Source organism: Solanum pennellii, chromosome 3, assembly GCF_001406875.1.
Source record: "Solanum pennellii chromosome 3, SPENNV200".
NCBI classification, from domain to species: Eukaryota; Viridiplantae; Streptophyta; class Magnoliopsida; order Solanales; family Solanaceae; genus Solanum; species Solanum pennellii.
The window spans coordinates 71,083,182-71,110,935 of record NC_028639.1 but is presented as its reverse complement, the minus strand read 5'-3'; the positions used below and the strand labels follow the sequence as shown (position 1 = coordinate 71,110,935).

The window sequence follows — 27,754 nt, the reverse complement described above, 5'->3', positions numbered from 1 at the left end:
TGTTTAAAAGGAACAAATTATGGGTGGTTCAATGATTCAATAGGAAAATTAAGTAACTGAGGTATATGAGGAAAAACGCCCAACAAGTTTAGGGATCTGTTTATGAGTTCGGCCTAAATATAATTAACATTATAGTTTCTCACACTTTGTTTGAATCATAATTATCCATTATATTGTATATTCTTATTCATTGTATTGTATGTATAGTAACAATACCTAAAATATTTATCTTAGTTGCTACTTAAAATATATAGTGTATTATTAAGTTCCATTGTTACGTAACAATGATACCTCCCATTTTACGAAATAACTAATTTGATGTGTTTCTATTGTTACTTTTTTTTTGAATTATATCTTTACATAATATTTCATAATGTTATTTTACCCTTTAACTTATATTATTTAATTCCAATCAAACCTTTTACCCTATAATAAATAAAGATATTTTAGTAAATTTATCAATTACGATACAATCAAACCAAACAATAAAAAAATTATTAACAATAACAAACAATACATTCAATTTAGTCAAATATCTTATCTACCATACAATACAATATAAAAAAATATAATATATTATAATACATTTTAAAACAATAGATATCAATATTTCAAAATGAGTGCAAATCCCAAACTATTCATGGCTAACAATCCATTTATTTGGATAAGATTTTTTTTTTAGCTAATTGGAACTTAAGTGTGGCAATGTGTAATTATCTTGTGAATAATTTGATTAGTCCACAAATTGTAAAGGATTAATTCCTTATCCAATAATAATCCTAAAGATGCGTGAAAAAAAAGCTCTTTTCTTTTTCTTTTTTTAGAATAGAGTTCCCGCTCTACTTTCAAGTCCGCCGATCACCGATTCTTCTACACTACACCGTTGATTACTTTTAGATCATGAATCATCATACAATCTAACGGCTAAAACAAGAGGCTTATCATAACTATGATAAAGTCCTTCACTTTTCACAATACTCATATTTTCTCGGTATATAAAGAAGTGTAGCTAGAGCTCCTCCTACTCAGGAAACCCTCCGAAAAGCCGTGTTGTTCTTCACTCTACATTTAATTTTCTTGCCGCTATTTTCCGGCGAGGTTTTTAGGGTTCCGTTCATAGGATGGGTTCGGCGTTGTTGCCAGATCTAGGGACAGAGATAGTGATTCCAGTGTGTGCCGTCGTTGGAATCGTCTTCTCTTTATACCAGTGGTACGTTGTCTCGCGCGTTAAAGTCTCGTCGGAACGTGGAGCTACTTCTCCGAGTAACAATAATAAGAACGGATATGGAGACTACTTGATTGAAGAAGAGGAAGGTGTTAACGACCAGAACGTTGTTGCGAAGTGCGCCGACATACAGAATGCCATCTCTGAAGGTGAAATAATAAGCTCTTATATGGATCTCTTTATGTTCTTCTCAGATTTAGTTGCACCCGTGTTTATCTATATGTGCTCTTTTTCTACTCATTTTAGTAAAAAAATTTTGTGACATGGAAAAGGAAGTGTTCAGAATTTCACGTCGTCTAAATTCCATGATTATGAACCTAGCGGTGCCCGAAGTTAGTGTTGTTTTACTTGTTGAAATCAACATATTTTCTAGCTTTATTTTGCTATTTGTAGTCTACAACTGTTTGTTTCTGTTTGACATTATATTGTACTCTACACAATGTAGATGCATTAGCTGGGACAACGAACAGAGGTTTTAGGGTTTATTCTGATAGAATCTAACGTTGCTTTGTTCAACTCTTTAGTGTAATGGCTGACTCTGGATCTACCTTTATTCATTATTAATATTATCAGCTTGCTGGATCTCGAAGAATATTAATAGTAACTTTGTTGATGCATTGTCCTATTTCATCTTCATGCTGCGTAGTTATGTTACTAATATGGAAGAACGGGAAAAGTCAGATTGGCAGCTATACTAGTAAAAAAAAAGGAGCTTGTTGGCACATGTTTTTTTTATAGGCTGAACCAACCCGGCTCATCTTGTAATTTGCTAAATAATTTTTTTAGAACTCAATTTGTCATCACTTTACACTTTATACATATTGCTATGTTCTTAACCTGTCTTTACCTTTAGCCTTTAGTTGTCCATAATCATTTTCACTAGATTCATCCTAGTTGTGGACTGGTCAGTAGTCTTTTCTCAACACTAGTGAACTCAATGAAATATATTGCATGGTTTCCGTTTGAACCATCGTGATTTGCTTTGCACTTTGTCTGAGTGAAACTACTTCAAAAAGTTGGTAAGACAAGCTGTAACTTTAGTTCTGCTTAAAGCATTCATCCCCTGTTAATACTTCCTCACGTGGTTTGCCTGAATGTAGGATAGAACTTTGGTACTTTTTGGACTATGCCATGTATATTATATTAACTAGGAGAGACCAACCTGGGTGTAAAGCCTGTCAAAACTTTGGGCATTGTATGCTTGTTTAAGTTCTTAACGAGTGCAAACAAAATTCTATCACAATTAACTAGCATATGCAATGGGATAAGTGTAGTATTGTTCTGCTGTAAGTTTCCTCAATGGTTCTATCCTCATTGTCTTGGCCTTTTTTTATCTTGCTTTCTTCATGAACAAGCGTTTGTATATATCAGGTTGTCTAGAAAGCCCTACCTGCACGGTACCTTTTGTTCTTTAGCTTTATCTAATATTTGAATTGTTTTTTTATGGCAGGGGCAACATCTTTTTTATTTACTGAGTATCAGTATGTGGGTATCTTCATGATTGCTTTTGCAATCCTGATCTTCCTTTTCTTGGGCTCAGTTGAAGGTTTCAGCACTAAGAGCCAGCCATGTACTTACAACAAGGAGAAGATGTGCAAGCCAGCCCTTGCAACTGCCATCTTCAGCACGATATCCTTCTTGCTTGGTGCTATCACTTCTGTTATCTCTGGTTTCTTAGGGATGAAAATTGCAACGTATGCAAATGCAAGAACAACTTTGGAAGCGAGAAAAGGTGTTGGGAAAGCTTTTATTGTTGCATTCAGGTCTGGTGCAGTGATGGGTTTTCTCCTTGCTGCCAATGGCCTCCTTGTTCTTCACATTACCATTAATCTCTTCAAGCTTTACTATGGTGATGACTGGGAGGGTCTTTTTGAGGCTATTACTGGATATGGACTTGGTGGATCCTCAATGGCTCTTTTCGGTAGGGTTGGTGGTGGTATTTACACCAAAGCTGCTGATGTTGGTGCTGATCTCGTTGGTAAGGTTGAAAGGAACATTCCAGAAGATGATCCCAGAAATCCTGCTGTAAGCTAAACTTTCCTCTTCATGTGTATTTTGCCCTCTCCTGAAGAAATCTTGTCAATAATCTACTTTCAATGTCCTTGCAGGTGATTGCTGATAATGTTGGGGATAATGTTGGGGACATTGCTGGAATGGGGTCTGATCTTTTTGGTTCATATGCTGAGTCATCTTGTGCTGCTCTTGTGGTGGCTTCCATCTCGTCTTTTGGAATTGAACATGATTTTACATCCATGTGTTACCCCCTGCTTATAAGCTCCATGGGGATTCTTGTTTGTTTGATAACCACCCTTTTTGCTACTGACTTTTTTGAAATTAAGGCTGTCAAAGAAATTGAACCAGCACTGAAGCACCAACTTATTATATCAACTGCTCTTATGACAATTGGAATTGCAATTGTTACATGGACTTGCCTTCCGTCTTCCTTCACCATCTTTAATTTTGGCACTCAGAAAGTTGTCAAGAATTGGTGAGTGTCAACTTAACATTTGGACAATACTAAATATTGAATCTGACACCGGTCATTGCTGAATGCCGCTGAATTAGAAGTGAGCTATTCTTTTAAGAATATATTGTTTAGGTTGACGAAGTCTCTTTATTCTTTTTTCTTGTCCGTTGAGTGAATGAGTATGTGTTCACGTAATTAATATGCACTTAATGATTAAATTGATTGGTTTGATTGTGCAGGGAGCTCTTTTTATGTGTGGCCGTTGGTCTTTGGGCTGGACTTATCATCGGTTTTGTCACCGAGTACTACACTAGCAATGCTTACAGGTAAAAGTGTAGTCTGCCTGCATTCTATGATTTTGTGCCTGTGATGTTGATAATCTTCATGTTTGTCTTATTTTGCTTTTCTTCTTGTTTCTGTTTGCAGCCCTGTCCAAGATGTAGCAGACTCTTGCAGGACTGGAGCTGCGACAAATGTTATTTTTGGCCTTGCTCTTGGATACAAATCTGTCATCATTCCTATCTTTGCCATTGCAATAGCTATCTTTGTCAGTTTTTCTTTTGCTGCCATGTATGGTATTGCGGTTGCTGCTCTTGGAATGTTGAGCACAATTGCAACTGGATTGGCTATTGATGCATATGGTCCTATCAGTGACAATGCTGGAGGCATTGCTGAGATGGCTGGCATGAGCCACCGGATCCGTGAAAGAACCGACGCCCTTGATGCAGCTGGAAATACCACTGCTGCGATTGGAAAGGTTTGTAAATTGGTCTTGATTTTCATTTTGTGAGCCCTTATAGATCATTCTCTGTTTTCAATTTCTCCTTATACATTGTTGTTAACAAGTGGATGGTGGTTAAATCTTTATGGACATTTTGATTTTTTTCTATTATGCATCTTAGTCTTTCGTCTATATAGTCATGCTTTCCTTTTTCTGCATTCGCATAATGGAGAGTTTTTCCCAGCATTTCTTCCTTCCCTAACTGTGGACATTCATTTCTTTCCAGGGCTTTGCCATTGGATCTGCTGCACTTGTGTCTCTGGCTCTGTTTGGTGCTTTTGTTAGTCGGGCTGCAATTTCAACGGTTGATGTCTTGACCCCCAAGGTGTTTATTGGTTTGATTGTTGGAGCCATGCTTCCCTACTGGTTTTCTGCCATGACCATGAAGAGTGTGGGTAGTGCAGCTTTGAAGATGGTTGAGGAAGTGCGCAGACAATTTAACACTATTCCTGGTCTCATGGAAGGTCATGCTAAACCTGATTATGCCACTTGTGTTAAGATTTCGACTGATGCATCTATCAAGGAAATGATTCCACCAGGTGCCCTAGTCATGCTCACACCCCTCATAGTTGGTATTTTCTTTGGAGTGGAGACACTTTCTGGTGTACTTGCTGGTGCTTTGGTATCCGGTGTACAGGTATGATCAGTTCTTCCGCTTTATGATTTTGGATTTTCAAGGATTCTGTTTAAATATGTTTTCTTTTTAAAGGATCATGTCCAAATCTCATGTGTGTATCTTTTCCAGATAGCAATATCTGCATCAAACACTGGAGGTGCATGGGACAACGCCAAGAAGTATATTGAGGTATAGAAGATAGATTTATCTACCCTTATGTATGTGTTTCATGGCACACACTAGAGTTTATTAAATTTGCTTTCTCTATCAGGCTGGTGCTTCAGAGCATGCAAGGACTCTCGGCCCAAAGGGTTCTGAACCTCACAAGGCTGCTGTTATTGGCGACACCATTGGTGACCCCCTGAAGGACACTTCAGGCCCATCCCTCAACATTTTGATCAAACTGATGGCAGTTGAGTCACTTGTATTTGCTCCATTCTTTGCCACTCATGGTGGTATCCTTTTCAAGATCTTTTAAGGAAAGTTAGTTGGAGCCGAGACTTGTGGCATCTTTTTCAGTCAACATAGCACGGGATTTTTGGATTAGTTTCTAGTCAGAAGTGGAGTTTCAGTGGAGCTGATGATGATGATAGTTGTCACTTTAATTAAGGAGGGTAGAAGAAAATTGGTCAGTGCTGTAGTAAAGTAGTCTTGAAGCTAGTGTAATAGCTCTCTCATATTTCATAGACATTAACTTCCAATTTGTCTGTACAACCATTATCCACGTTTTAAGTTAATGGAGCAACTATTCAGCTTCTCATTTGTTAGAGAAGGTAGGTAATCTTTTCATCACATTCATACTTTATTTTTGGTTTGTGTATTTTTGTCATGCAGTCTTCTCAGCTCTCACTTCTTCCACCCCTCTCTGGAGGGAGGGCTTGCTGGGGAAAAAAAAAAAAAGCTTGTGGAATAATGCTATCTTCCGATCGGTTTTGTGCCCTTTTATTCGCTGACGATTCTGATTGTGTTGAATTAAGGTGGAAGTTCGTTGTACAAGAATTGAAATCATTCTCAGATTGTCACTAATCAGCAATCCCATTCTCCCCCGTTGTATAATTTTTTCTATTACAAATTTGATGAATTCAGGATCCCATTTCCAGATTTAATCTTGAGATATGAGAACACTTGGAACTGCGATAAAACAACTAAACATGGCATGGCATTCGCTTTCAGCTTCTGCCAAAATCATTTGACCTCAGGCACTTCATTCTTCTGTTTTGGCAAGGAATAGAAAACTAGAGTGGTTTATTAGTTGTAACATTTTTGCCTTCGACCTATTAAAGGGTAAACAATTCTATATACTGCATTTTTTTTACGTCTACCAGAACAATTTGGCGTCAATATTCAAGGTATATTCCTCAGCTCCCTTTGAATTTGACTACTTAATAATCAAAGCAATTCATTCAGTTGGTTCAAGGTAAATGGGTAAAAATTAGTTCATGAAATTATAATTTGCCTAATTTGTATAAACTCTCTCATTTATTAGCTCAGTCCATTTCACCTCAACTCATTTCACTATATAGAAATCTAGCTCAAATTGATCAATAAAAAATATTTATGAAATATTTGTTTACTTCTTAATTTTTTAGTACTCTATATTTTATTGATCTAGAGAACCAATAGAAAGACCACCTGACTATAAATGCAGTAAATACTGCTGCGGAACACCAGATCAGGAATCTTTAAAGCCTCTAAGAGGGGTGATAAGTTTGATAGGCAGACATCAAATTCCCCGTCACGCAGTAGAGTACAGCCAAACTAGGTCGCTATTAGTTTCTTGTTGATGACATAGTTTGCTCTATCCTAGAGCTAGATTCACACACTCCGCTACTATAAAATTTGTTCTTCCCCCTCGTCTTGGTTGCCTTCATCGTGCGTCCATCTCTCTTGGAACTTGAGGTAATCCCCATTTCATTCTTTACTAATCGTATGAGGGGTTCTGATTCTGATGAAAAATCTGATTTTGTTTAATGGGTTTCTCTTAATTTCATGGGATTTGTAGTTTTGCTGCTGAGATTTGACCATGGGTAATGCTTCTTCGATGTTGACTCAATATGATATTGAGGATGTTCAAGACCACTGCGACCATCTCTGTAATTTTTTCTTACTCATCTATTAGTCTTCTTCTTCTTCTTCTTATACCTTTTTCTTGCACAGCTTACTAATTAGGATTTACAAAATAACCCCAGTTGCACAGCAGGAAATAGTGTCACTGTATCAGAGGTTCTGCCAACTTGATCGGAATTCAAAGGGTTTTATATCAGCTGATGAGTTTCTCTCTGTGCCAGAATTCGCAATGAATCCACTTTCTCAGGTGTGATTATAATTTTTTCTTTTGCTCTTAACTATTAGATTCGTGCAAGCTGATCCCAGGCACCACTGTTATGGAAAATAATTGCTATTTTTTTTGTGTGTCTTGTTGGTCTGTTCTGTGTTCAATAATAATGTGAAAGACATCTTTACAGAGATTGCTTAAGATGGTGGATGGCTTGAACTTCAAGGACTTTGTGGCATTTTTATCAACTTTCAGTGCTAAAGCCAGTGTGGCACAGAAAATTGAACGTATGTCGTTGCATCTTTACATGTGTTGTATTTTTGCTACTTAAGGAAAAAAATGTTTTTGTTGGAGGAGGACTCTGTTTAAAGCTTGTTTACACTTACTGACATCTTAGACATACGACTATCCCTGAAAGCTGTTCTGTAGTTTAATGCTGATTTATATAAGATTCTCTCCCTATGGTTATCTGGTAACCTCTGCATTTGCCACTGTGGTAAGAGAAGATCCATCAATGCCATCAAATGATTTTGTTGTAGTCTTTCTAGGATAAGGGGACTTATAGTAGAAGGTCTAGAGGTGGTGCTAAAATACCAGTCATATTAAAGAACGGCTCTTATAACAACAATTATTCAGATTCTTTTATTACCGAAATGTTGAAACAAGAGATTTGTTATTTACCTGATACTGATTTTTTTACTAACTTTTGCCCTTTTTTTAACACTTCCCGATTTCCTCACCTACGGCTACCATGTTGTTTTAGTTATCTTCAAAGTATACGATTCTGATTGCAATGGGAAGGTGACTTTTGATGACATAATGGAAGTGCTTCGGGATTTAACTGGATCATTCATTTCTGACAAGCAAAGAGAGGTATGTTACATCTATTATCATTTTTTCCCCCTCTCTTTCTTTTTTAATACTGAGTTTTATTCACTAAAACAGCATTAAGAAAGTTCTCCATTTGTACAAGATGTATAAATAGCATCCTAATCCTGTTGGGATCAAAATAATCAGGGTGTCATGTGGAAACTAACAATTGCAGAGCTTGACGACGATAATCAGAGACAAAGAAAATCATATTAAAAGAAACATTATTTGGATATGGTTTAACCAATTGGCCTACACATGAGAAACTAATATAAATAAATCATACAAACGATTGGAGAGAAAATATCTCCCTAAACAACACTGTTATAATGACTATATTGTAGATGGAGTTGTGTTATTGTGGGAAAGACTGATCTTCATTTTATAGAGGTCTAAAATTTTCTTCCAAGAAAAGTATAGATATAGAAGAGCTTTTTCCACCAAGAAAACCTTTTGTACCTAGAAAACTTTTTTTTGAATAAAACACAATTTTATTAGAATTTAGATAAAGTAGGACATTCAGGGAAAACCCTAACAAGTCCAAGTTAGAAAGATTCTGTTAAGTTACAAAAGTGTGTCAAACTGATTTACCTCCATATTTCACCAAAAAAGATGGAGATTGTGCATCTTGATCAAGATGAGTGTTCCTGTAAAAGATTCGTAGCTCCTTAAAGAGGAGTTTAGATAATACACTAGACTTCATCAACTTCATTCATGGTCTGTGTGATGTGTTGAAGTAGCATTAATACTCTACAAATTTTAATTATTCTGTTTTACTTTTTAAGTGCTTTATGATCTTTAATATCTTAACTACGATCATTTGGTTGTGCTTGTTTTATTTAAAGGACCATAACTAATAAATAACTCTGTCAAAAGTGTAAACTGTGTACATCAATCTGAGCATTCTAATAGTAGTTGCCCTACTGTTTTACTTGTCTGTCTTCTTTGAAACCTTTTCTTACTTAATTCATGGTTCCATAGAATCTCGTGTACACATATGTTTTAATTTAAAGATCTATATCGCAATGTTCTAATATAAGGATCTCAATTTTAGTTAGTAGAATCATGAACTGATACTTTACATAGATTTGACTTCGGTAGCTTTTCTTCAGAGAACTTGTGGGACTTCCTTCTTTAGTAGACTCTGAGTTGTAGTCTTGCTCTTTTCCTTTACTGTATTGTTTATCTAGGTCTGAATGGAGGAGAAAAATGACAAGAAGGCGAGCCATATGTGAATAGAGGTTTATTAATTCATGTCTGCAAGTAAAGAATTGTGCTTGTGATTGAAAAATTCGCATGGTGGTCGTCTGCCATTATCTGTTCAAAAATGATCTTTAGAGGAACCTGTTAAAGAAAAAATGAGCATAGTTATTTAGATTTAAACTTTGGATGATGTGTTTGGGTACATGACTTCCTGTTATATAATTGGCTGGTTTAGTTCCTCATGATTTGCTAGACACTTGATACATCGCTGCAATCACATGCGCCGTAAGTTTTAGCATTTTCTTTGCATCTTTTAGATCAGCAGGCCCTATCCTTGAGTAAAGAACATTTTACTTTCTGAATCTCATGTGATTTTGTTGTTTCCTGCCTTGTTTATCAGTTACCGTTTCATGTAGCTTTTGAATAATGAATTTGATGAGTTCGTCGTTTGCATTTGATCTGAATTGCAGGAAGTGTTAAGCCAGGTTTTGCACGAGGCTGGTTATACAAGGGACTCATTACTGCAGTTGAATGATTTCATTAAGGTTTATTCATGTTTTCTGGAATTTTAATTGGTTTTTATTAACTAATGTTTTGTGGGATTATAGGTCTTTTTTTGGGGTGGGGGTGAACCTATTAATAAGAAAAGATTAGATGTCACAATTAAGAAATGACGTCCTTCATCAGAAGCATTCTGATGTTGTGAAGTTTTTAAAAGATTTACGTTGAGACACTGTAATAGTGGTGCAAGGGGAGGCAAGGCAAGGTCCCTGTCACAATGGGTATGCTTGTGATGCTATTTTGTTTTTATATAAACATGCAGTTACTCTTGTTTTGGTTCGATTTATAAATTGCTTTTGTTTAGATTGGTGAATTTGTCATGATAACTTGAAGTGGGTTTGAAAGATCAACTGTATAATTGTATTGCTCAAGCTATGTTTCTCGTTTTAGTGTTCAATATTCTCTCTCCTTATTGTTTTGTACTTGTGTTGGCTTATGTTTCAGATCATGGACCACCCTGGTTTGAAGATGGAGGTTGAAGTACCAATTGACTAGTTACGCCTGCCATTTCATTCAGATGTCTCTGTGTACACGTTTTGTTGGATTTGTGCACCTGCAATCTCTTGTTTGTTTTTCTCCGTTGATCTCTTTCTTTTTTTCTTTCTTCCTCTCCCCCTTCCCCCTTCCCCCTTTTGTGGGGGCAGGGATAGAAACACAGAAACAACCGTGTAATTAAGATAAAAGCTTTTAGCTTCTTCAAAAAATCTTTTGAGTATGCTATGATTCTCATTTTCACGAGTTGTGTATTTTTTCGAAGTTGAATCGTGCAGAGTTTTGCCTTGTTGAACCAAGTGTTGTGCAATACATATGAGCTAGTCGAGGGAACATAACAACTAACTATCAAGACTGGTTAACATGCACATATAATTTTCTAACTAATTGTCCTTCACTTAAATATACACAAAACAGTCTCTCTATATTCTCAAGGTAAGGTAGGTATGAGGCTGCGTATGCACCACCCTCCCACACAGGTGGAATTATATTGGTATGTTGTTGCAGAAGTAATGCGGAATGAATGAATATATTGCACCCTGAGCATGAGCTCAATGAATAAGACTCACATCCCAATGTTTCGTTCAGGCTCAGGAAACATCAATAGCTAGAACTACGGCCCAATGAAAGGACAAATATTTCTACAAACTGCCAAAAACAGAATGAGTCACCAATTAAAGCTACCGCCGTTCATTGATACCTTGTGATTATAAGCATCCAAAATTTGCCTCTTTCTTTGAACGGAAGAAATCAGACCCTCCCACTTTCAGCTTCAAGACAAATCTTTTCGTTCCACCATGCAGTTATCAGTAAATTCTGCAAAATTCGAATCGTTGTGCTTTCAGGGCCAGCCAGCATGGAAAAATCCACTGCGTATACGCATCACTTAGCTGAAAGTTCATCAAGGAATTTTTATACAGAAGAAGCTAATTACAGAAATAAGGAGCTTGTGCGTGCTGAACAAGTTAAACTACTTGATAAGAGATTGAGAATTCTTGAAGATGAAGCAGAGATTCTCAAGGTAGTTATCTTGGAAGGTGCGGAAGAAAGAAGAAAGTTAGTAAATGAAGTTCAAAACGAATTTCAGGCTGCCTTCGGATACCCAAAGGTATTAATAAGATATTCTTTTGATGCTGCAGTTAAAGTTGCCTAATGTTCTTTCCCTGTACAGCATCAACGACATGGACTCCTGCAAATTCTACACGAAGAACCAAATCCACCAGTTGTCATCAGAAAACTGAGAGCTTCAGATGCTACTGAATGTGTATCTGAATTCTCAGGTCGATGGTTCCGCCTGAAGATTTGATGGCCTGGAAGCTGCAGTTTCTCCTCATGTGTGGTGCTGATTTCTTTTTATTCAGATACCAAACACGTGAAAATATTATTTTCGCTTCTTAGGTGGCGGTGATAGTTGAAACTCAATATTTTTTGGTATGATTTGATGCCATATTGAACGGTGTGACTGTCTGTCTAAAAAGTTTTACTATTAGAGATATCATACTTTATCTACTGAATTATATTATGTCTCAACGATTTCATCATCTGAAGTTATATATACTTTCACTAGAAGCCTGCTGTTATGCATTACATAATCTGCAAAGAAGAAGCTATTTGTTGTAGCTAGTTTCTACATTCTCAATGTAAGGATTCTCACTTCGTTTATTCATCAACCATTACTCATCTCTTACAACTTTCCAAACAAATGTGAAATGACAAATGAAAATGAAACTGGCACAGAAGAATTTTTTAGTTAATCAATACTTTTAACCATGAAAACAACCAACAACATTATTGCACACCAGAAGATACTTATTGCTGGCACAAATATGGAAGACAAACTTAGGACTCAGAGAGAAAACAGCCAACCCATAACATAGCAACTCTCTAACTTCTAAGCATACGCTTCAGGATTCTGGAGGAGATAGGCTTCTACAGCTTTGAACATCGCCAAAACCTTCTCTTTGCCTGCCTTGATTTCCTCTTCCTTGAGCTTGAAATCTCCCACAGTATAGTATGAGCTAGTCACCTTAGAGATGGAACCACCATCTGCTGACTGCTCAAACTTCACGTCATAAGTTATCTTCTCAAGGTTGTCTACCAGTCCATCACCTTCGATCATTGTATACTTATATGTGTATGTCTCCTCATTAAGCTCATCCACACGATACTATATGGACTTAAAATTTCCACCTACACATGCACAAAAAGATATAAGATAAAACCAGAAGACTTTTGCATAAAACATAAATAATTTTGGTGATTATACCGTCAGGAAAATTGATAGTCTTGATGCTTCCAGCACCTCCATCACCTTGAACTTCAATGCTTTTGATAGCTTGTGGCATCAACTTAGGGATCAAGTTATGAGAATCAACAATGGAGGCCTTGAATATTCTTTTTGGGGGAAGTGGAGAAGTGTTCTCCTCAGTGAAGGTGGTGACAGCCATAATGTTTTGATTCTGAGATGAAATTTAGTTGAGTGAGATTTTTGTAGGGGGAGAGCACTTGTTTGATACAAAAAGAAGGAAATTTAAGAGTTTATATAGGTTCAAGTCCATGAATTATATAACCTTGTAATCACTTTCATGGCAGGCCAAATATATGCTTTTGCTTGTCCATATGCATTGGTTTTGCTATAGCTTAAGGATATGTTTGTTTGGTGCTCAGATGCTCTTTATTGGTTTTACTTATTCAATATATTTGGTATACATGAACTAGGAAATGGTCATACAATTTATAAGGATTTTTGCCTTTATCTTGTTTTTAAGGTTTTTCCCCCCTCGTTTATAGGGTACGCCTAATTCTACTACATTTTTATCAACTGAAAACAAAAAAGTAGTTTGTATTGTATTGCCGAATGTCTTGATAAATCAGGATTTGGTCATGACAGGATGATTGCCTCAATACATAATTGTTTCTTCAGATAGAATAATCATCATTTTCTTAGGCATTGACAATTAAGGAAGTTCAACTGCAGTAGAAATTCAGCTTAGGGAAATAGTCTACGATTTTCACAATCCTCAACTCTAGTAATATGATTCAATGCGAGGATGAACATTGATAATATAAAATCTACGTTCACGTATGTGTAATGCTAAGATACATCTGGGATTCTGGAGCAAAAAGTATCCAGAACAGTTCAAGAAACAACTTTTAAATTAACCATGAATATTACATTTTACATTGAGAAACCTATTAGTAGTAACTATCATCAAGCTACAAAGAGAAGAGGATACATTTAGTAAGGGCATTAAAGTTCTCCACTATAACCTCCAGAACCTAAGTAGTCTCTCCTTGAAATGACTATCTGCGCGCTCTTTTCGTGCTGTAACTTGGGGATGTCACGGATACAATGACCAAGCCCGCCACAATATACACTATCCTTTACTCCACTTGCATTCATGATCGCGTCAAGGTAGGTCAGGCTGCATTCAGATATTCAAAGGTATTAATAAGATAATCTTATTGCTGCAATTACTGTTGCTTGTTTCTATTGAACTGCAGTTTGTTGCCTGATGTTATATACTTGTGTTCTTTCCCTGTACTGGTCAACGACATCGACTCCCATAATTTCTGTTGTGAATAATCATATTCAGCAGTTGTCAGCACAGAACTGAGAGTTTCAGAGGCTGTTTTCCAGGACTATCTAAATTAATTCTTTTCTGCTGATAAGCCCCAATTGGATCACAGGAATTCGAAAAAAAGGATTCTTACGTATACTTATTGTAACTACTGTCTCTTCTTTTTTGATTTGATAGTGAGATTTGAAACTCGAGACTGTCTGATCTGCATGTTAGAATTGTGTGACTGTCTCGTCTAAAAAGTTGAACTATTACAGAAACCACACTTATCTTCTTAATTATATTATGCCTCAACAATTTCATTACCAAAGTCATATGTGCTTTGACTAGAAGCGTTATTGTCACATGTCACTGTTATAGAGTGATCATTTTCATATTTCCACTCTTTTTGTTTTTTTGGGCTCATTTAAGGAATAATCTGTTATTCATCACAGAAACTGAAAAAAAAAAAGAAGCTATTGTTGTAGCTAGTTTATACATTCTCAATGTAAGGATTCTGAATTCAATTTTTCATCAACCATTACTCAATCTCTTTCAACTTTCCGAGCAAATGTGCAATGACAAATGAAAATGAAGACTGGTACAGAAAAAAAAACTTAAGATTATCACTACTTCAAACATAAAAACAGCAAACAACATTATTGCACACCAGAAGATACTTATTTCTTCCACAAACATGAAAGACAAGCTTAGGATTCATAGAGAAAACAACCATCCCATAGCATAGCAACTCTCTAACTTCTAAGCATAAGCTTCAGGATTCTGAAGGAGATATGCTTCTACAGCTTTGAACATCGCCAAAACCTTCTCTTTGCCTGCCTTAATTTCCTCTTCCTTGAGCTTGAAATCTCCCACAGTATAGTAAGAGCTAGTCACCTTAGAGATGGAACCGCCATCTGCTGACTGCTCAAACTTCACGTCATAAGTTATCTTCTCAAGGTTGTCTACCAGTCCATCACCTTCGATCAATGTGTACTTGTATGTGTATGCCTCCTCGTTAAGCTCATCAACACGATACTTTATGCACTTAAAGTTTCCACCTACACACAAAAACAAGAGTTATCGTTGTCTTCAGAAATGTTGTCTACTAAGCAGAGTACAATTGCACAAAAAATAGAAGAGTGATACGATGATTGTACCGTCAGGGAAATTGATAGTCTTGATGCTTCCAGCACCTCCATCACCTTGAACTTCAATGCTTTTGATAGCTTGTGGCATCAACTTAGGGATCAAGTTATGAGAATCAACAATGGAGGCCTTGAATATTCTTTTGGGTGGAAGTGAAGAAGTGTTCTCCTCAGTGAAGGTGGTGACAGCCATAATGTTTTGATTCTGAGAAGAAAATTGTAGTAGTATCTCTTGTATGGGGAGATTACTTATTTGATGAAAAAAAAGAAGAGAGATATCAGAGTTTATATAGGTTCAAGTTGTACAATCTTGCAGTCATTTTCATGGCTGGCCAAGTATATGCTTTTGTTTGTCCTTATGCATTGGTTTCAGTTTTTGTAAAATTACTATAGCTTAACGATATGTTTGTTTTGTGCTTAAATGCTCTTTGTTGGATTTACTTATTCAATATACTTGGTATACATGAACTAGGAAATGTCATCCAATTTATTAGGATTGTTTTCTTTGGCTTGTCTTTAAGGTCTCTATTTTTATTTTATTCTCTGTTTTATGGGGTACGCCTAATTCTACTACATTTTTATAAAGTGAAAACATAAGAGTTTCATATTTTTGTTGTACTATCAATGTCCCTTGATAGATCAGGATTTGGTCATGAGATGATTACATCAATGTACAATTGTTTCTTTCTGGTAGAATGATCATCAATTTCTTAGTCATGCACACAACCGAGAAAGTTCAATTGTGCTAAGAATTCAGCCTATGGAAATAGTCCACAAGTGTTTACAATCCTCAACTCTTGTAATATGATCCAAAGTGAACATAAATACTGGTCACATAAAATAGACGTTCACAATCTGTGTAATGTTAAGATACATCTGGTTCTGAAGCAAAAAGTTAAAGCATCCAAGACTGTTCAAGAAACAAATTTTAAATTAACCACGAATATTACATCGTACATTGAGAAGCTACAAAGAGATGGAAGATATATTTGGCAAGGGAATCAAATTTCTCCACGATAACCTCCAGAACCGAAGTAGTCTCTCCTTGAATTGGCTATCTGCACGCTCTTTTGGTGCTCTAGCTTGGGGCAGTCACGGATACGATGACCAAGCCCACCACAATATGCACAACCCTTTACTCCGCTTGCATTTGTGATTGCCTCAACGTCATCCATAGGGTCATTTAGCTCTGCAAGGACAGGAGGGATCCTTTGTTTTGCTTCTTGTAACAAGTGTTTCAGATCAAGGAGAGTTGTTTCGCTTTGATTCTTGTTGATAAAGGTTGTGGCGATTCCTGTTTTTCCACATCTTCCTGTTCGCCCAATCCGATGCACGTAGTTTTCAATTTCGGCAGGCATATCATAGTTAATTACATGCTGAATCTCAGGAAAATCCAACCCCTTAGAGGCAACATCAGTGGCAACTAGAACATCTTTCTTGCCTGATTTGAATGTCGCAATTGCATACTCTCTATCCTCTTGATCCTTTCCTCCATGAATAGCCACAGCTTCAACTCCTTTCAAGAGAAGATATTCATGGATATCATCCACATCAGCCTTGTTCTCACAGAAAACCAGAACCGGTGGTGGAGTCTTTTGCAAGCACTCGAGAAGATAAACAATCTTGGCTTCCTGCTTTACATACTCGACTTCCTGAATCACATCAAGGTTAGCTGCTCCAGCCCTCCCCACATTCACAGTTATTGGTTTAACTAATGCACTTCGTGCAAAATTCTGGATCTTCGTGGGCATTGTAGCAGAAAATAGAAGAGTTTGTCTTTGAGCTTTGAAATGATCAAACACCTCCCTAATATCATCTTCAAAACCGAGATCGACCAATCTATCTGCTTCATCCAGTGTCAAGTATCTGCAATGAACCAGCAGCACGGTAGGCACAACAAACTTGGCAGATATACATAGTAAAAAAGTATGAAAAAGAAGCAAATCAATCAACAGGATTAAGTTATATACAGACATATACAATTTTTAAGTGCATGACTCGAATTAGCATTTAGCAGTTGCTCAGTAATTTCCACTGTTTAAAACTGATTTTGGCTGAAAAATGAGGTGTACCCGTGTTGTAAACAAAGCTCTCCCAAACAGTTCTCCATCTATATATGTATGACTCTTGAAGGCATGGGGTAGACATAAACGGTACCACATCTTATGTGGAACAGCAAACCAGCAGGAAAGGAGCAAGACCTGACGACTGATGATGAGGACAGGCAACCCCAATACTTGATAGATCAGAAGTTAGGTACAAGTAAATGAATTGTTCTATGCGACACAAACTCTCTAGACCATACAAACCAGATGAACACATTATATGAAGAATAATCAGTACTTTTTTCCTGGTTTGTATGGTCTTGAGAGTTTGTGTTACATAGAATGATTCATTTAGGCCTATACATAGAAAGACAAGACAACAACACAAAATACTACCTCGATAATGGATCTACAAGATTAGGTCTGTACCTGCAATTGTCAAGGTTCATTTTCTTCTTTGCTAACATATCTTTGAGCCTTCCAGGTGTAGCAACCACAATGTGCACTCCCTTCTTGACAACATCAGTTTGGGACTTCATATCAACTCCACCAATACATAGCAAAGGCCTCAATTCTGGGTAACCATACTCCTTGAGTGGTTCTAAAAATTGTTCTATAACTTCATACGTCTGTCTTGCAAGCTCTCTAGATGGACAAACAATCAAACCGAGTGGCCCTTCCCCAGGAGCAATAGGCATCATAATCTCTTCCTGCAAAGCCACCATGATGAGTGGCAAAACAAAAACCAATGTTTTTCCAGAGCCTGTAAAAGCTATACCTATCATATCCCGACCTGATAAAATAACAGGAAGGCCCTGCACTTGGATTGGCGTCGGCTGAATAATCCCCTTTGCTTTAAGTTTCTTCAACATGGGTTCAGGGAACCTCATTTCCTTGAAAGTCTTTATTGGTGGAGGAATATCTTCGCCATCCACAATAATATGCCACTGCTTCCGAATGGCATCACAGGCTTTCTTTGACATCCGTCTAATGGCTAATGGAGGCTTCCAACCGGTTAACAAAGGCTCTGTATAAGTAATACCTTTAGCTAATTCACGAACAGACATTAGCGTCTTCCGATCAGATAAATGCTCAATCATCTCCTTCTCTTGCAAGACTACTTGTTCAGTAGGACTAATTTCAGGTTGCTCTTTCTTCAGCTGGGTGGCCATCACAAGCAAACTCGGCTTAGCCTCAACAAGCTTCGATTTTTCCTCTTCCTCTTCCAAGACAGAAGAGTTTCCCTTCCTCTGAAGGATCTTTTGAGCCTCAATCGCTCGGCGCTTTGCAACTGGTACATATTCAACATAATTATCCTCATCCTCCATCTCCTGCAACAAAAAGGATGGTGTGTTAAGACAGTTGTAGTTGAGCTTAAATCTTACTCAACACTCTAAAACGGAAATCAAATTCTAATTCAGTAACATTGTCCAAGAAATAAAGCACCCAAAAACAAAGCTAACAGCGAATAAAGTGAAGAACTCTATAGAAAATCCTACAAAACCCCAGCGAAACGCTTCAAACAGTAGAATCAATTGCAGTATAAAAAATATTCCAGAATCGTAAAAGGGAAACTTAGAACTGAAAGAGATATGAGGAAGACGCATACCATATTTACGGGGTCTGCCATATGAGTGGTACTCTATGGAGATGAATTGCAGACACTGATTCCTAGTTGTGTAATGCAGAGTTCACACCAGTAATTCCCGGCGACGAGCAGCTGCTGCGGTGTTCCTAAATTGCGGGTCAATAGTAGGAGCCCATCTTATTGTGGTTTGGGCTCGGTCTGGCCCAAAACTTCGACCCGACGGAGTGGGAACGTTACCGTTTATTTTCCGTTTGTCAAATTTTTTTACAGTACATTTGCAATCGTAACACTATTGAATTATCCATAATTAATGTCAAACTTATATTGTTATCTAATTTTTGAGGATAATATAGTTCAGAATCTTAAATATTATCAATTTCTACTTAGGTTAAATATACTACAAGAACCGAAATCAGAATTCAGCAATTGTTAATCATTAAAATCCGATTCAAAAAATTTCTCCATTATCATTTACAGAGACACTACGCTAAAAAGCACACACAACATAAAGAATTCATTTGTATTCTCAATTGGGGCATGAAAGTCTTCAGCAGTTTTTTAATTAACAAGTCAATCATGCTTAAATTTCCTGTCTCCCTTGATCAATTTAACAGTAACACTCACATTATTTGTCATCAACCTCTTACAGAATAGCAACCAGAATCTGGTATTATGTTAAACAGGCTTTGAAGCCCTCCTCTAATTCCTTAGCATCTAAGTTCTTCCCTATAAATACTATCTTGTTTGTTCTTGGTTCATCCGACTTCCATGGCCGATCTGGAGAACCTTGAAATATGTCATGGACTCCCTGTTACACCAAAAAAGGTAAAGACATGTTAGCAAGTTGAAAACTATCACATGCCACAGAATGTACTCGTTCAAAATTGAATGAGGCTGCAACTCACACCAGTAAAACACTGATCTTAGTAACTAGAAAAACTTTAGAACGGATCAATTATAGCATTGTTACTGAGCTTTACCAAAAGAGTTTTTGTCATGATAAAATGTATTCTCATAACATGATCATGCCATCCTTGATCTATTTAAGGAGCACAACTACCTGTAAGAGTAGCGCCTTCATTCTGAGGGCAAAAATTTGCAGCAGGAGATGGATACACCAAAGGTTTCTGCATTTGGTACAAACTATAGTGGAAGCCTATAGTATATGTGGCCAAGTTGGTATGGACTTCCAAACTCAAACAAGAAAGGTCAGCGACGAAACAGTCCCATCTTTCATATTACCACTTGGTGTAAAGTATAGGTAACAAGGTAATTTTTATAAAAAACTTAAAACTAATTAAATAGGGACCATTTTATAAGGACTTATCTAAGGACCGTTTGGTGTTTAGTTCACTATTTAAGTAAGGACCCTGCTGATGACAAAGCAATTAATTTTATTCCAACACTTGGACTGATTTTTGTATTTTTTTATTTTTAAAAGGACCATTCTCAAGCTATCTAAACACCCTTGGGTTTAGGTCACTACTTATATAAGAGGTTCATTTGATAGAATTCCATAATTCCATTCTAGAGTAATCAGTTCCAATAATGAATATGTGGATATTAGTTGGAAAAAGTGATTTTCTCATGCAGATGGTGCAAAAGATGGCCTTTAAGAGTAAGATGTACCTCATGCTCTGAACTTACTTCATCAGAATCAAACCATCAGTTTCCTGAAGTTGCTAATTACTCAAATAGGGTCAATATAAATGAAATGTGAATGGCAAGTTTTTGCCACCAGGTCATAATTGGAACGCTTGGGTTAGGCCAATACAAGAACTACAGCCCAACCTAGCTTAAGGCACTACACCCCCGTGAGAGCCCTTTATTTGACCAATATACCCCCTTTTGATCTCCCCCATACCATCATATCAAAGTTGGAAATGATTGACTTTCGGATTAAAAATAATAGCAACATAATGGCAGTACTCCCAAGTAAAAAGGAAAGTGTGCATAGCAAAGAGGCAGTCAGGTGGTTGCCCCCTTCCATTTAGTCCTTCTCCAGTACATGAATGAGGTCTTAATTTGGGCACTCTGAACAGGTTGCAACAAGTCATTTGTCAAATACTCAGAGCAATTAAAATTCATCAGCATATTGCCTGCTTGCAATTGATGATGGTCGTTAAGTACCATGGTGTGGTCTAATGATCAATACAAATGATTGATGATGGGCACCTTTCCATGATGTGAATTGCAAGTTTTACCCGTGATGATGGGCACCTTGATCCCAACCCCATCAGGCCAACAGACCTAGTTGATGTCTTCTCATCTGGCTGTCTTGAAGGACAAGGTTACCAGCTCCTATATTGGTGGAATGATGCAGGTACGCACTAAAATATTTCTGGTGAGGACTTGACTCCATAAAACTGTACCTGAACTACCTCACACACCTCCTCTAAGAGCTTGAAGCCCCTTCTTAACTAGAAAAAAACTAATTTACAAGGCAAAATATCATATTATAAAACCCCCCAAGAGTAACTCAGTCTATAAGGAAAAGGCCAAGTAACAAATAAGCAGATATGTCGTACTCTTGTTATTGTCCTACTGATGGAATGCTTAATACACATCCACATTTTGTTTTTATCAAAAGTGCAATTCACATCCACATTTTGTTTTATCGGATAGAAGTGAAATTCACATCTACATTACAAACAAATGTTTCAGACACGTATAGGGATTGTGTAGTAGCAGTAATCACATTGTAACTAATCAGTACGAAAAGTAGCACAGGGCAAATAATTTAATAACCTGAAAGACAAATCTCTCATCCATTCCCTCAACAGATAAAAGACCCTTCATCCGATATATGTCATCGCTTCGTTCCATCAGCAACGTTCCCAACCACATATTAGCCTGAAATACGGAATTACAACTCCACAGTTTATTAATGCAACTCGCATTTTTTGTCCATATTTACAACTTATACACAATATCTTAGTGAATGATATATTTATAGAAAAAATCGAAAGACTACATGCCAACCTTCTCAAGATCCAAGGTCCCTTCACAAACTATGCTCACAGAAGAAACACCAGGGTCATGAGTATGATCGTGAGAATGGTGATGATCATGATGCTCTGCAATAGATTTGACACATCATATTAACCAAATAGCAGAAAGCAACAATAATCTTGAGGTTGAAGCAAATGTTCAAGATTCAATTATATGCACTAAAAACAGAACTGGTTCGCTGGAGATAGAAATTTGCATGAGGATTTTGGACAAACAAAAAAGGGAACTGGAAATTAAAAAATAAAATATATGGGTCGCTGGATTTGGGGGTTAGAAGGTTGAGATGCTAACAGTAATAAAGTAGATTGGTCAATAGAAACAAAAAGAAAATGCCAAAAATAAGAATTCGAAAGAATAAAAATAGAAGGACCTAATGCTATAAATAAACCAACACATTCACGAAGAAATTACAACTCAACTCATTGATTTATTAAACGACCGAGCTCAAGTTCAACCTACAGCTTGACTCAGCTTGTTTAGTGTTCACGAATAGCAACCCCCCACCCCACCCAAAAGAACAAGTCCCTTTTCACATTTTTTCTTTAGATATAAAACAGGTAAAAAACCTTTGATGAAGTAAAAATTATTAAAGGCATCACGATGATGCAAATTAGTTACAAAAGTAGAAGCAAAAATAGTTTGGTCTGCCAGCTCTAGTGCATAAGGCAGGAGATCATGCTCCAGTCAGTGTCCCCTAAGTATTCAATAGGAAAATGGTCATTGCGATATTCTCTTGTATTTAGTTTTCTCTTAAAATAAATATGGATCATTAACAGGCTCATGAACAAGCTCAATGTTAAAATAGTTCCAAAATGAATGCAAGCTCGTGCTTGTAGAAATTTATTCAAGCCGAAGTCAAACTTGATCTTGACTTGTATATAATTGGATCAAGCTTGACTAAGCTCGTATAAATTGTCTAACCAAGTTCAAATTTCCAGAACTAGGATTGAGTAGACTCTTTAACAATCCTGCTTGTGTTGCTTGGTAAGAAGTTCTATACGTAAAAAAGTTAATAGCTCCAATCAATAGATCAGCATACTCATAGCATTACGACTAAAGAGAAGACCTGTAAAGTACCAAACAGACTACTGAAATGATTTCTTTAAAATAAGGAGAAATAGTTCTTTGAAAAGTGCACACAACTGATTTTGGTGTAGCATTTTTCTGACATTAGCTGCTACAATGGCTAGTATAGAAGTTCAAACATTAAATAACACTTACCATGCTTGTGATCATGTTCATGTTCATGTTCATGTTCATGTTCATGGTCATGGTCATGGTGGTGGTGATCATGACCATGATCATGGCCAGTATGGTCCTCATTAGAACCTTCAGCGCCAACCGAACTCTCAATTCTACATGAATGTAATAAAATGAAGTAAGCTATCGTCCAGTAACATAAGGACTTGCTGAAGCAAAATCAATCTAAGAAAAAAAAGACATCTATTAAATAATTACAAGTATATCTGACGTATAACAGTGCAATCAGCAGTACAATTTTCCATGGTAAAAAAGACCTTTAAAAGAGTTAAATCAATTATCATTAGCTGAAGATCAAGACCTTGACTAAAACATCAGTGGGTTATGAAACAAAAGCCTATATAACTGATATTGCTCTTTGTAAATGTTTATATTCACAAAAAAGGATCATATTCGAATAATATATTCCACAAATCAGCACCTAAAGGTGTGGCCTAGTAGTCAATGAAGTGGGTTGAAAACAATGAGGTCTCAAGTTCGAATCTCAGTAGAGACAAAAACACCATGTGATTTCATCCCATTAGTCCAAGTCTTGAGGGGCAGAGTTACCTGATACAAAGGTGGTGGGAGGTGGCAGATATTTTGTGGAATTAGTCGAGGTGTACGCAAGTTGGCTCAATGGTTATCAAAAAATCCCAAAGTTCGGAACTCCGTGGATATTGAGTCCACCCCTCTACCCTTCTCCACTTAAACATTAGACTATTGTTTGCCGCAAGATTCGAACTTGTTACGTGCGCCTAGTCCACATACATATCACAAGTTGTGTTCTTACCACCAGACCAAAGCCCTAGGGTCTCTCCCTTTATATCTCTAGTTCAAAATTTTCCCTCCCTTCTCCCTAGGATATTTCCTCTGCTGCCAGCCCCCAAGGGATGAACTAGTGCAGGTTTACTGATTTCCTAGGACCTCCTTTCTAAGGAAACTGACAATAAAATACTGATATGGTTTTAGAATGAGTTTGGCATCTGATATACTTCATATCGTTTGGAAGAATACTGGGAACTTGACAAGCAAATCCAAATTTTGAATACCTTTTTTCTGGGGAAAAGCACGAGTGTCAGTTTAACATGCTATTCATGAAATTGACCAATGATTTACTTTCTATTTTGTAAATAAGAACTTGACCAGTTATTAACAGTAGTTATTAGTATGACATACATGCTACTTTTCACAAAATGCAAGACATAATAATAGACATGCACACTTAAGAATGTCCTCAAAGAAATCATCGGCTTGATGCTAAGTCTAACTAAGCCAGTGGATTCTACAAGTTAGGAAATCAACTAGGTAAAGACAGTGGATTCTACATGTTAGGACATCAACTAGGAAAAGCAAAAATCTTAATGCTTTTTCTGTAAGAAAAAATGACCAATGGGAGCTAAAAGATATTAATTAGGAAGTCGAAGCATGATAATACCTTCTAAAGGCATGGTGCAGAAAAGAAGAAGGAACTATATAAGCACATGAGATTTACAGATATGTATACACATCAAAAAGGGAAGAAGTCAGACCTTTCCAAATCAAAGCCTCCAATCCCTAGGACATAGTCCAAATCGACCTTTCCAAACTGTGTCCTCTTCAAATGAGCCATACTATTTATTTTCTGTTATTCACCATTAGAGCTTAATGAGTAACTCTAAGATTGACCGCTAAATATTATGTCAAATTATAATCAGCAAAATACCAACCTTGATTCGCTGAATCAAAGAAGAAACTTCAGAATCACCAACAAGATCAGTCTGGCAGGGATATGAAAAGCATTTGTCAGATTACAGTGTCCAAGCTTAATCTAAAATTCCATACAACAAACTCAATTACTCAATCTATATCTCAGGTAACCTCCACTTGCAGATAAAAAACTCTCAACCATATCACATCCAATGGAGCACACTGATTTAACAAAAAAAGACTTGACAGGAAACAGCATTAACAGATATATCCTCAATGCCTTTTAAAAATTTGCTTGGTTAGCAATGATTTTTTATTTTGAGATCCTGAAATAGTAAAATATCAACAGATCTGGGATAATTTCTGTCTCTGGCAACTCTAGAGCATCGAATGCTATTATGGAAAAGAGTACCTTACAGGAAGATTAGTATTTGAGATGGAATCCATCACTACATAGAGAGACATGTACCTTGTTAATTATAATACGGTCAGCATAAGCTATTTGCTCAACTGCTTCATTGACGACACCTTTTGGCTTAGTCTCATCCAAGTGAAAACCAACGTGTTTAGAATCAACCAGTGTAACAACACCATCCAACTTAACATCATTGAAAACCTGATCCTCCGCGTAGAAAGTTTGAATAATTGGTGCAGGATTTGCCAATCCTGCAAAATCAACACAAGAGAACCAACAATGGTATCAAATGAAGTGAGACCCTTTGGATTAGTTGTGTAAGAAAGCATAAAGATAGAAGCAAACAGATTGTAATCAAATGCCTGAAGTAGACAGCCAAGAAATCCTGGATCCTCAACTTCAAAAGATGCACTAGAGCAATTCCAATCCAGAACAAGGAATCTCATCAGTTGCTTACCTGTAGTCTCTATGACAATATGGTCAAATTTCCCTTTCTTTCTACTGACCAACTCTGCGATCATCCTAACTAGATCACCCCTCACAGTGCAACAGAGACACCCATTGTTAAGCATCATAATCTCCTCCGCCCCAGCAGCTTTTGCAGCAACCAAGGAACCATCAATATCCACTTCACCATACTGCATGATATATGATAGACATAATAATTCAGATTCCAGACAATCCCTACCTATGACAAGATTATTGTAGAAACCCCCTTGGGAGGGGAAAGATAAAATAATATGCTACACATTGATTGGATACAAGCATACACTACGCCTAAAATCTTACCAACACATGAGAACAAATAAGCACTGCAATATTAAGATTATCCAATCCATTTACATACCTCATTCTCTATAACAGCAATGCGCTTGCCATGATCCGCAGTCAATATGTGATTTAATAAGGTAGTCTGCAACATCAGATTTGTATTAGATAATTGAAAAAACTTTAAGCTATGTCCATTTTACTACAAAAAAATAAAATAATCTAACTATGTGTTTCATTGACAGTTAAATCTCCCTTCTCACTAACATGCCCGGAAAGTTATAGCATCAAATTCATTTGCTTTTTTAAGGCTTATCATTTGAGGTCCAGATAAAAGTCTCAGACCAACTGAAAGTGTTTCAAATAAGTGAAAGAAAACCGCTCTTCCCAAAATCTTTGAAAAAAAATACTAATGAAAATGGAAGACAGGATACATAGATTTCACATGGTAGAGAAGACAAGACAAAGGAGAAATTTGTCTCACAAATGAAACCCCAAAAACAGCCAACAACAGTAAATATAAAAGCTTCCTGTTTTCCTCATTAGTCTATTACTGATATTAGTATCATTAAATAGAATGAACTATTAACTGACCAACAGAAATTTAAGCAGTATGGGGTAAAAACAAGAAGTACTAAGAAAAACCAAGAATATCAAGAAGTAGTAAAAGAAAAAAAAAACATACTTTCCCAGAACCCAAGAAACCAGTGATAATGGTAGCTGGAATTCGATCATCTTGAGGAATCTTGGTTAAGATATCAAAGTCCTCGCTTTGTGGGGCGGAAGTTGATGTAGAAGAAACAGTAAATCCGCGAGAGAATCTGTTTGGTTTTGAAGAAGTATTGATTGCAACACTAATTCTCGAAGAGGAACTAGTGGATAAACTGAACCTCTGACATTTGCTTGTTTTCCACAAAGTTGGGAACACTGCTGTACGAAGACCATAGAACTGTGGGGTGTGACGCTTGGCCAGTCCCATAAAGGTGGTGGCTATGTCTATAGACAAAGAAGCCATGGCTGAAAGTTAGTGTTCTTGGTCTTTTGGGGTTGAGCAAGATATTATGATTTATGCGTATGGAATTGAGAAAGGGGTTTATCTGATACTACTGCTATATATACAGGGTTTTGCCCGGCCCATAATTTAAAATTGGGTTTTAACCAAATACTAATATAATCATGAAAAATAACCATTATTTTTTTTAAAAAAAAAAAATGGTCAAACTAATATCTTCCTTTTTAACCCCAACAAAAAAATATTTGCAAGAGGAAAAAATATTGATCTACTTCAATCTTGACATATGGTTAGATATTCCTTTTGTTTGAATGTTAGATATTGAATAATTAATATTCAGTAGCAATAATTTTATTATCTTGTAATTTTGTTATATAAAAATCTGATTTTTAATTTGATAAAATCATTTTATCACATATTTTTAATATTACTTTTCGATTTTAGTAACATATTTTTTTACATGTATATAAATAACAGATAGTTTACTATTAGAGTTTTTATCCGAAATGGTGTTAATATATATTTATTAGATAAACTTCTAGCATGTCACGTAAAAAACCAACAAAAATAATATAATTATGTTTGTGAAAAAAAATATTAGAAGTGAGTATGGGGAAGCAAAAGCGAGTTATTTACTAAAATCTCAATGATGCTTTAAATTATGAGAACTTTTTAGAAACAACAAATATAATAATAAGGTTTTACGGTTATAGTTTTTCTAATTGATCTTTTTAACTGTGGTTTCGTTTGCTATGGAGGTTGCCGTTGTATATTTCTGCATGTTTGTA

The 27,754-nt window shown here is 36.5% G+C and overlaps 7 protein-coding genes across 7 annotated transcripts; 3 read left to right on the top strand and 4 right to left on the bottom strand.

Annotated features, from left to right (window-relative positions):
- The first annotated feature begins 1,011 nt into the window (after positions 1-1,011).
- On the top strand, positions 1,012-5,881 carry LOC107014423 (pyrophosphate-energized vacuolar membrane proton pump 1). Its single transcript, XM_015214326.2, has 8 exons — positions 1,012-1,374; positions 2,676-3,250; positions 3,334-3,713; positions 3,932-4,018; positions 4,119-4,449; positions 4,700-5,110; positions 5,219-5,278; positions 5,361-5,881. Exons 1-8 carry the CDS (start codon positions 1,122-1,124, stop codon positions 5,565-5,567), a joined length of 2,304 nt encoding a protein of 767 aa, XP_015069812.1. The 5' UTR covers positions 1,012-1,121; the 3' UTR covers positions 5,568-5,881.
- An 834-nt stretch (positions 5,882-6,715) lies between these two features.
- LOC107012508 (calcineurin subunit B) lies at positions 6,716-10,754 on the top strand. Its single transcript, XM_015212374.2, has 7 exons — positions 6,716-6,988; positions 7,092-7,182; positions 7,279-7,403; positions 7,555-7,651; positions 8,128-8,237; positions 9,908-9,982; positions 10,443-10,754. The coding sequence occupies exons 2-7, from the start codon at positions 7,113-7,115 to the stop codon at positions 10,491-10,493; spliced, it is 528 nt and encodes a 175-aa protein (XP_015067860.1). The 5' UTR covers positions 6,716-6,988; positions 7,092-7,112; the 3' UTR covers positions 10,494-10,754.
- Positions 10,755-10,886: 132 nt separating this feature from the next.
- On the top strand, positions 10,887-13,044 carry LOC107014133. The gene is made up of 2 exons (XM_015213992.2): positions 10,887-11,598; positions 11,662-13,044. The coding sequence occupies exons 1-2, from the start codon at positions 11,347-11,349 to the stop codon at positions 11,794-11,796; spliced, it is 387 nt and encodes a 128-aa protein (XP_015069478.1). The 5' UTR covers positions 10,887-11,346; the 3' UTR covers positions 11,797-13,044.
- Positions 12,382-12,937, bottom strand: LOC107013642 (major allergen Pru ar 1-like). The gene is made up of 2 exons (XM_027915651.1): positions 12,757-12,937; positions 12,382-12,599 (listed from the first exon to the last, which is right to left on the bottom strand). Exons 1-2 carry the CDS (start codon positions 12,935-12,937, stop codon positions 12,382-12,384), a joined length of 399 nt encoding a protein of 132 aa, XP_027771452.1.
- A 1,722-nt stretch (positions 13,045-14,766) lies between the features above and the next one.
- Positions 14,767-15,428, bottom strand: LOC107013641 (major allergen Pru ar 1-like). Its single transcript, XM_015213507.2, has 2 exons — positions 15,211-15,428; positions 14,767-15,111 (listed from the first exon to the last, which is right to left on the bottom strand). Exons 1-2 carry the CDS (start codon positions 15,389-15,391, stop codon positions 14,813-14,815), a joined length of 480 nt encoding a protein of 159 aa, XP_015068993.1. The 5' UTR covers positions 15,392-15,428; the 3' UTR covers positions 14,767-14,812.
- Positions 15,429-15,993: 565 nt separating this feature from the next.
- LOC107015459 (DEAD-box ATP-dependent RNA helicase 35) lies at positions 15,994-19,006 on the bottom strand. The gene is made up of 3 exons (XM_015215730.2): positions 18,853-19,006; positions 17,673-18,574; positions 15,994-17,064 (listed from the first exon to the last, which is right to left on the bottom strand). Exons 1-3 carry the CDS (start codon positions 18,871-18,873, stop codon positions 16,200-16,202), a joined length of 1,788 nt encoding a protein of 595 aa, XP_015071216.1. The 5' UTR covers positions 18,874-19,006; the 3' UTR covers positions 15,994-16,199.
- Positions 19,007-19,318: 312 nt separating this feature from the next.
- LOC107014866 (COBW domain-containing protein 1) lies at positions 19,319-27,078 on the bottom strand. The gene is made up of 10 exons (XM_015214977.2): positions 26,640-27,078; positions 26,034-26,099; positions 25,644-25,824; positions 25,241-25,437; positions 24,792-24,842; positions 24,615-24,706; positions 23,065-23,198; positions 21,814-21,908; positions 21,580-21,684; positions 19,319-19,639 (listed from the first exon to the last, which is right to left on the bottom strand). The coding sequence occupies exons 1-10, from the start codon at positions 26,967-26,969 to the stop codon at positions 19,502-19,504; spliced, it is 1,389 nt and encodes a 462-aa protein (XP_015070463.1). The 5' UTR covers positions 26,970-27,078; the 3' UTR covers positions 19,319-19,501.
- Positions 27,079-27,754: the final 676 nt, after the last annotated feature.

Coding starts and splice junctions, on each gene's coding strand:
- LOC107014423 (XM_015214326.2), top strand. CDS start 1,122: ATGGGTTCGGCGTTGTTGCCAGATCTAGGGACAGAGATAGTGATTCCA. Junction 3,714..3,931: donor CAGAAAGTTGTCAAGAATTG/GTGAGTGTCAAC, acceptor TTGATTGTGCAG/GGAGCTCTTTTTATGTGTGG. Junction 4,019..4,118: donor TACACTAGCAATGCTTACAG/GTAAAAGTGTAG, acceptor TTCTGTTTGCAG/CCCTGTCCAAGATGTAGCAG.
- LOC107012508 (XM_015212374.2), top strand. CDS start 7,113: ATGGGTAATGCTTCTTCGATGTTGACTCAATATGATATTGAGGATGTT. Junction 7,183..7,278: donor AGACCACTGCGACCATCTCT/GTAATTTTTTCT, acceptor AAATAACCCCAG/TTGCACAGCAGGAAATAGTG. Junction 7,404..7,554: donor CAATGAATCCACTTTCTCAG/GTGTGATTATAA, acceptor ACATCTTTACAG/AGATTGCTTAAGATGGTGGA.
- LOC107014133 (XM_015213992.2), top strand. CDS start 11,347: ATGGAAAAATCCACTGCGTATACGCATCACTTAGCTGAAAGTTCATCA. Junction 11,599..11,661: donor CTGCCTTCGGATACCCAAAG/GTATTAATAAGA, acceptor TTCCCTGTACAG/CATCAACGACATGGACTCCT.
- LOC107013642 (XM_027915651.1), bottom strand. CDS start 12,937: ATGGCTGTCACCACCTTCACTGAGGAGAACACTTCTCCACTTCCCCCA. Junction 12,600..12,756: donor GACTATCAATTTTCCTGACG/GTATAATCACCA, acceptor CAATGATCGAAG/GTGATGGACTGGTAGACAAC.
- LOC107013641 (XM_015213507.2), bottom strand. CDS start 15,391: ATGGCTGTCACCACCTTCACTGAGGAGAACACTTCTTCACTTCCACCC. Junction 15,112..15,210: donor GACTATCAATTTCCCTGACG/GTACAATCATCG, acceptor TTTTGTGTGTAG/GTGGAAACTTTAAGTGCATA.
- LOC107015459 (XM_015215730.2), bottom strand. CDS start 18,873: ATGGCAGACCCCGTAAATATG. Junction 18,575..18,852: donor TGGCAGACCCCGTAAATATG/GTATGCGTCTTC, acceptor TTTTTGTTGCAG/GAGATGGAGGATGAGGATAA. Junction 17,065..17,672: donor ATGAACCTTGACAATTGCAG/GTACAGACCTAA, acceptor GGTTCATTGCAG/ATACTTGACACTGGATGAAG.
- LOC107014866 (XM_015214977.2), bottom strand. CDS start 26,969: ATGGCTTCTTTGTCTATAGACATAGCCACCACCTTTATGGGACTGGCC. Junction 26,100..26,639: donor GTTTCTTGGGTTCTGGGAAA/GTATGTTTTTTT, acceptor CTGATGTTGCAG/ACTACCTTATTAAATCACAT. Junction 23,199..24,614: donor GGAGGCTTTGATTTGGAAAG/GTCTGACTTCTT, acceptor ACATTCATGTAG/AATTGAGAGTTCGGTTGGCG.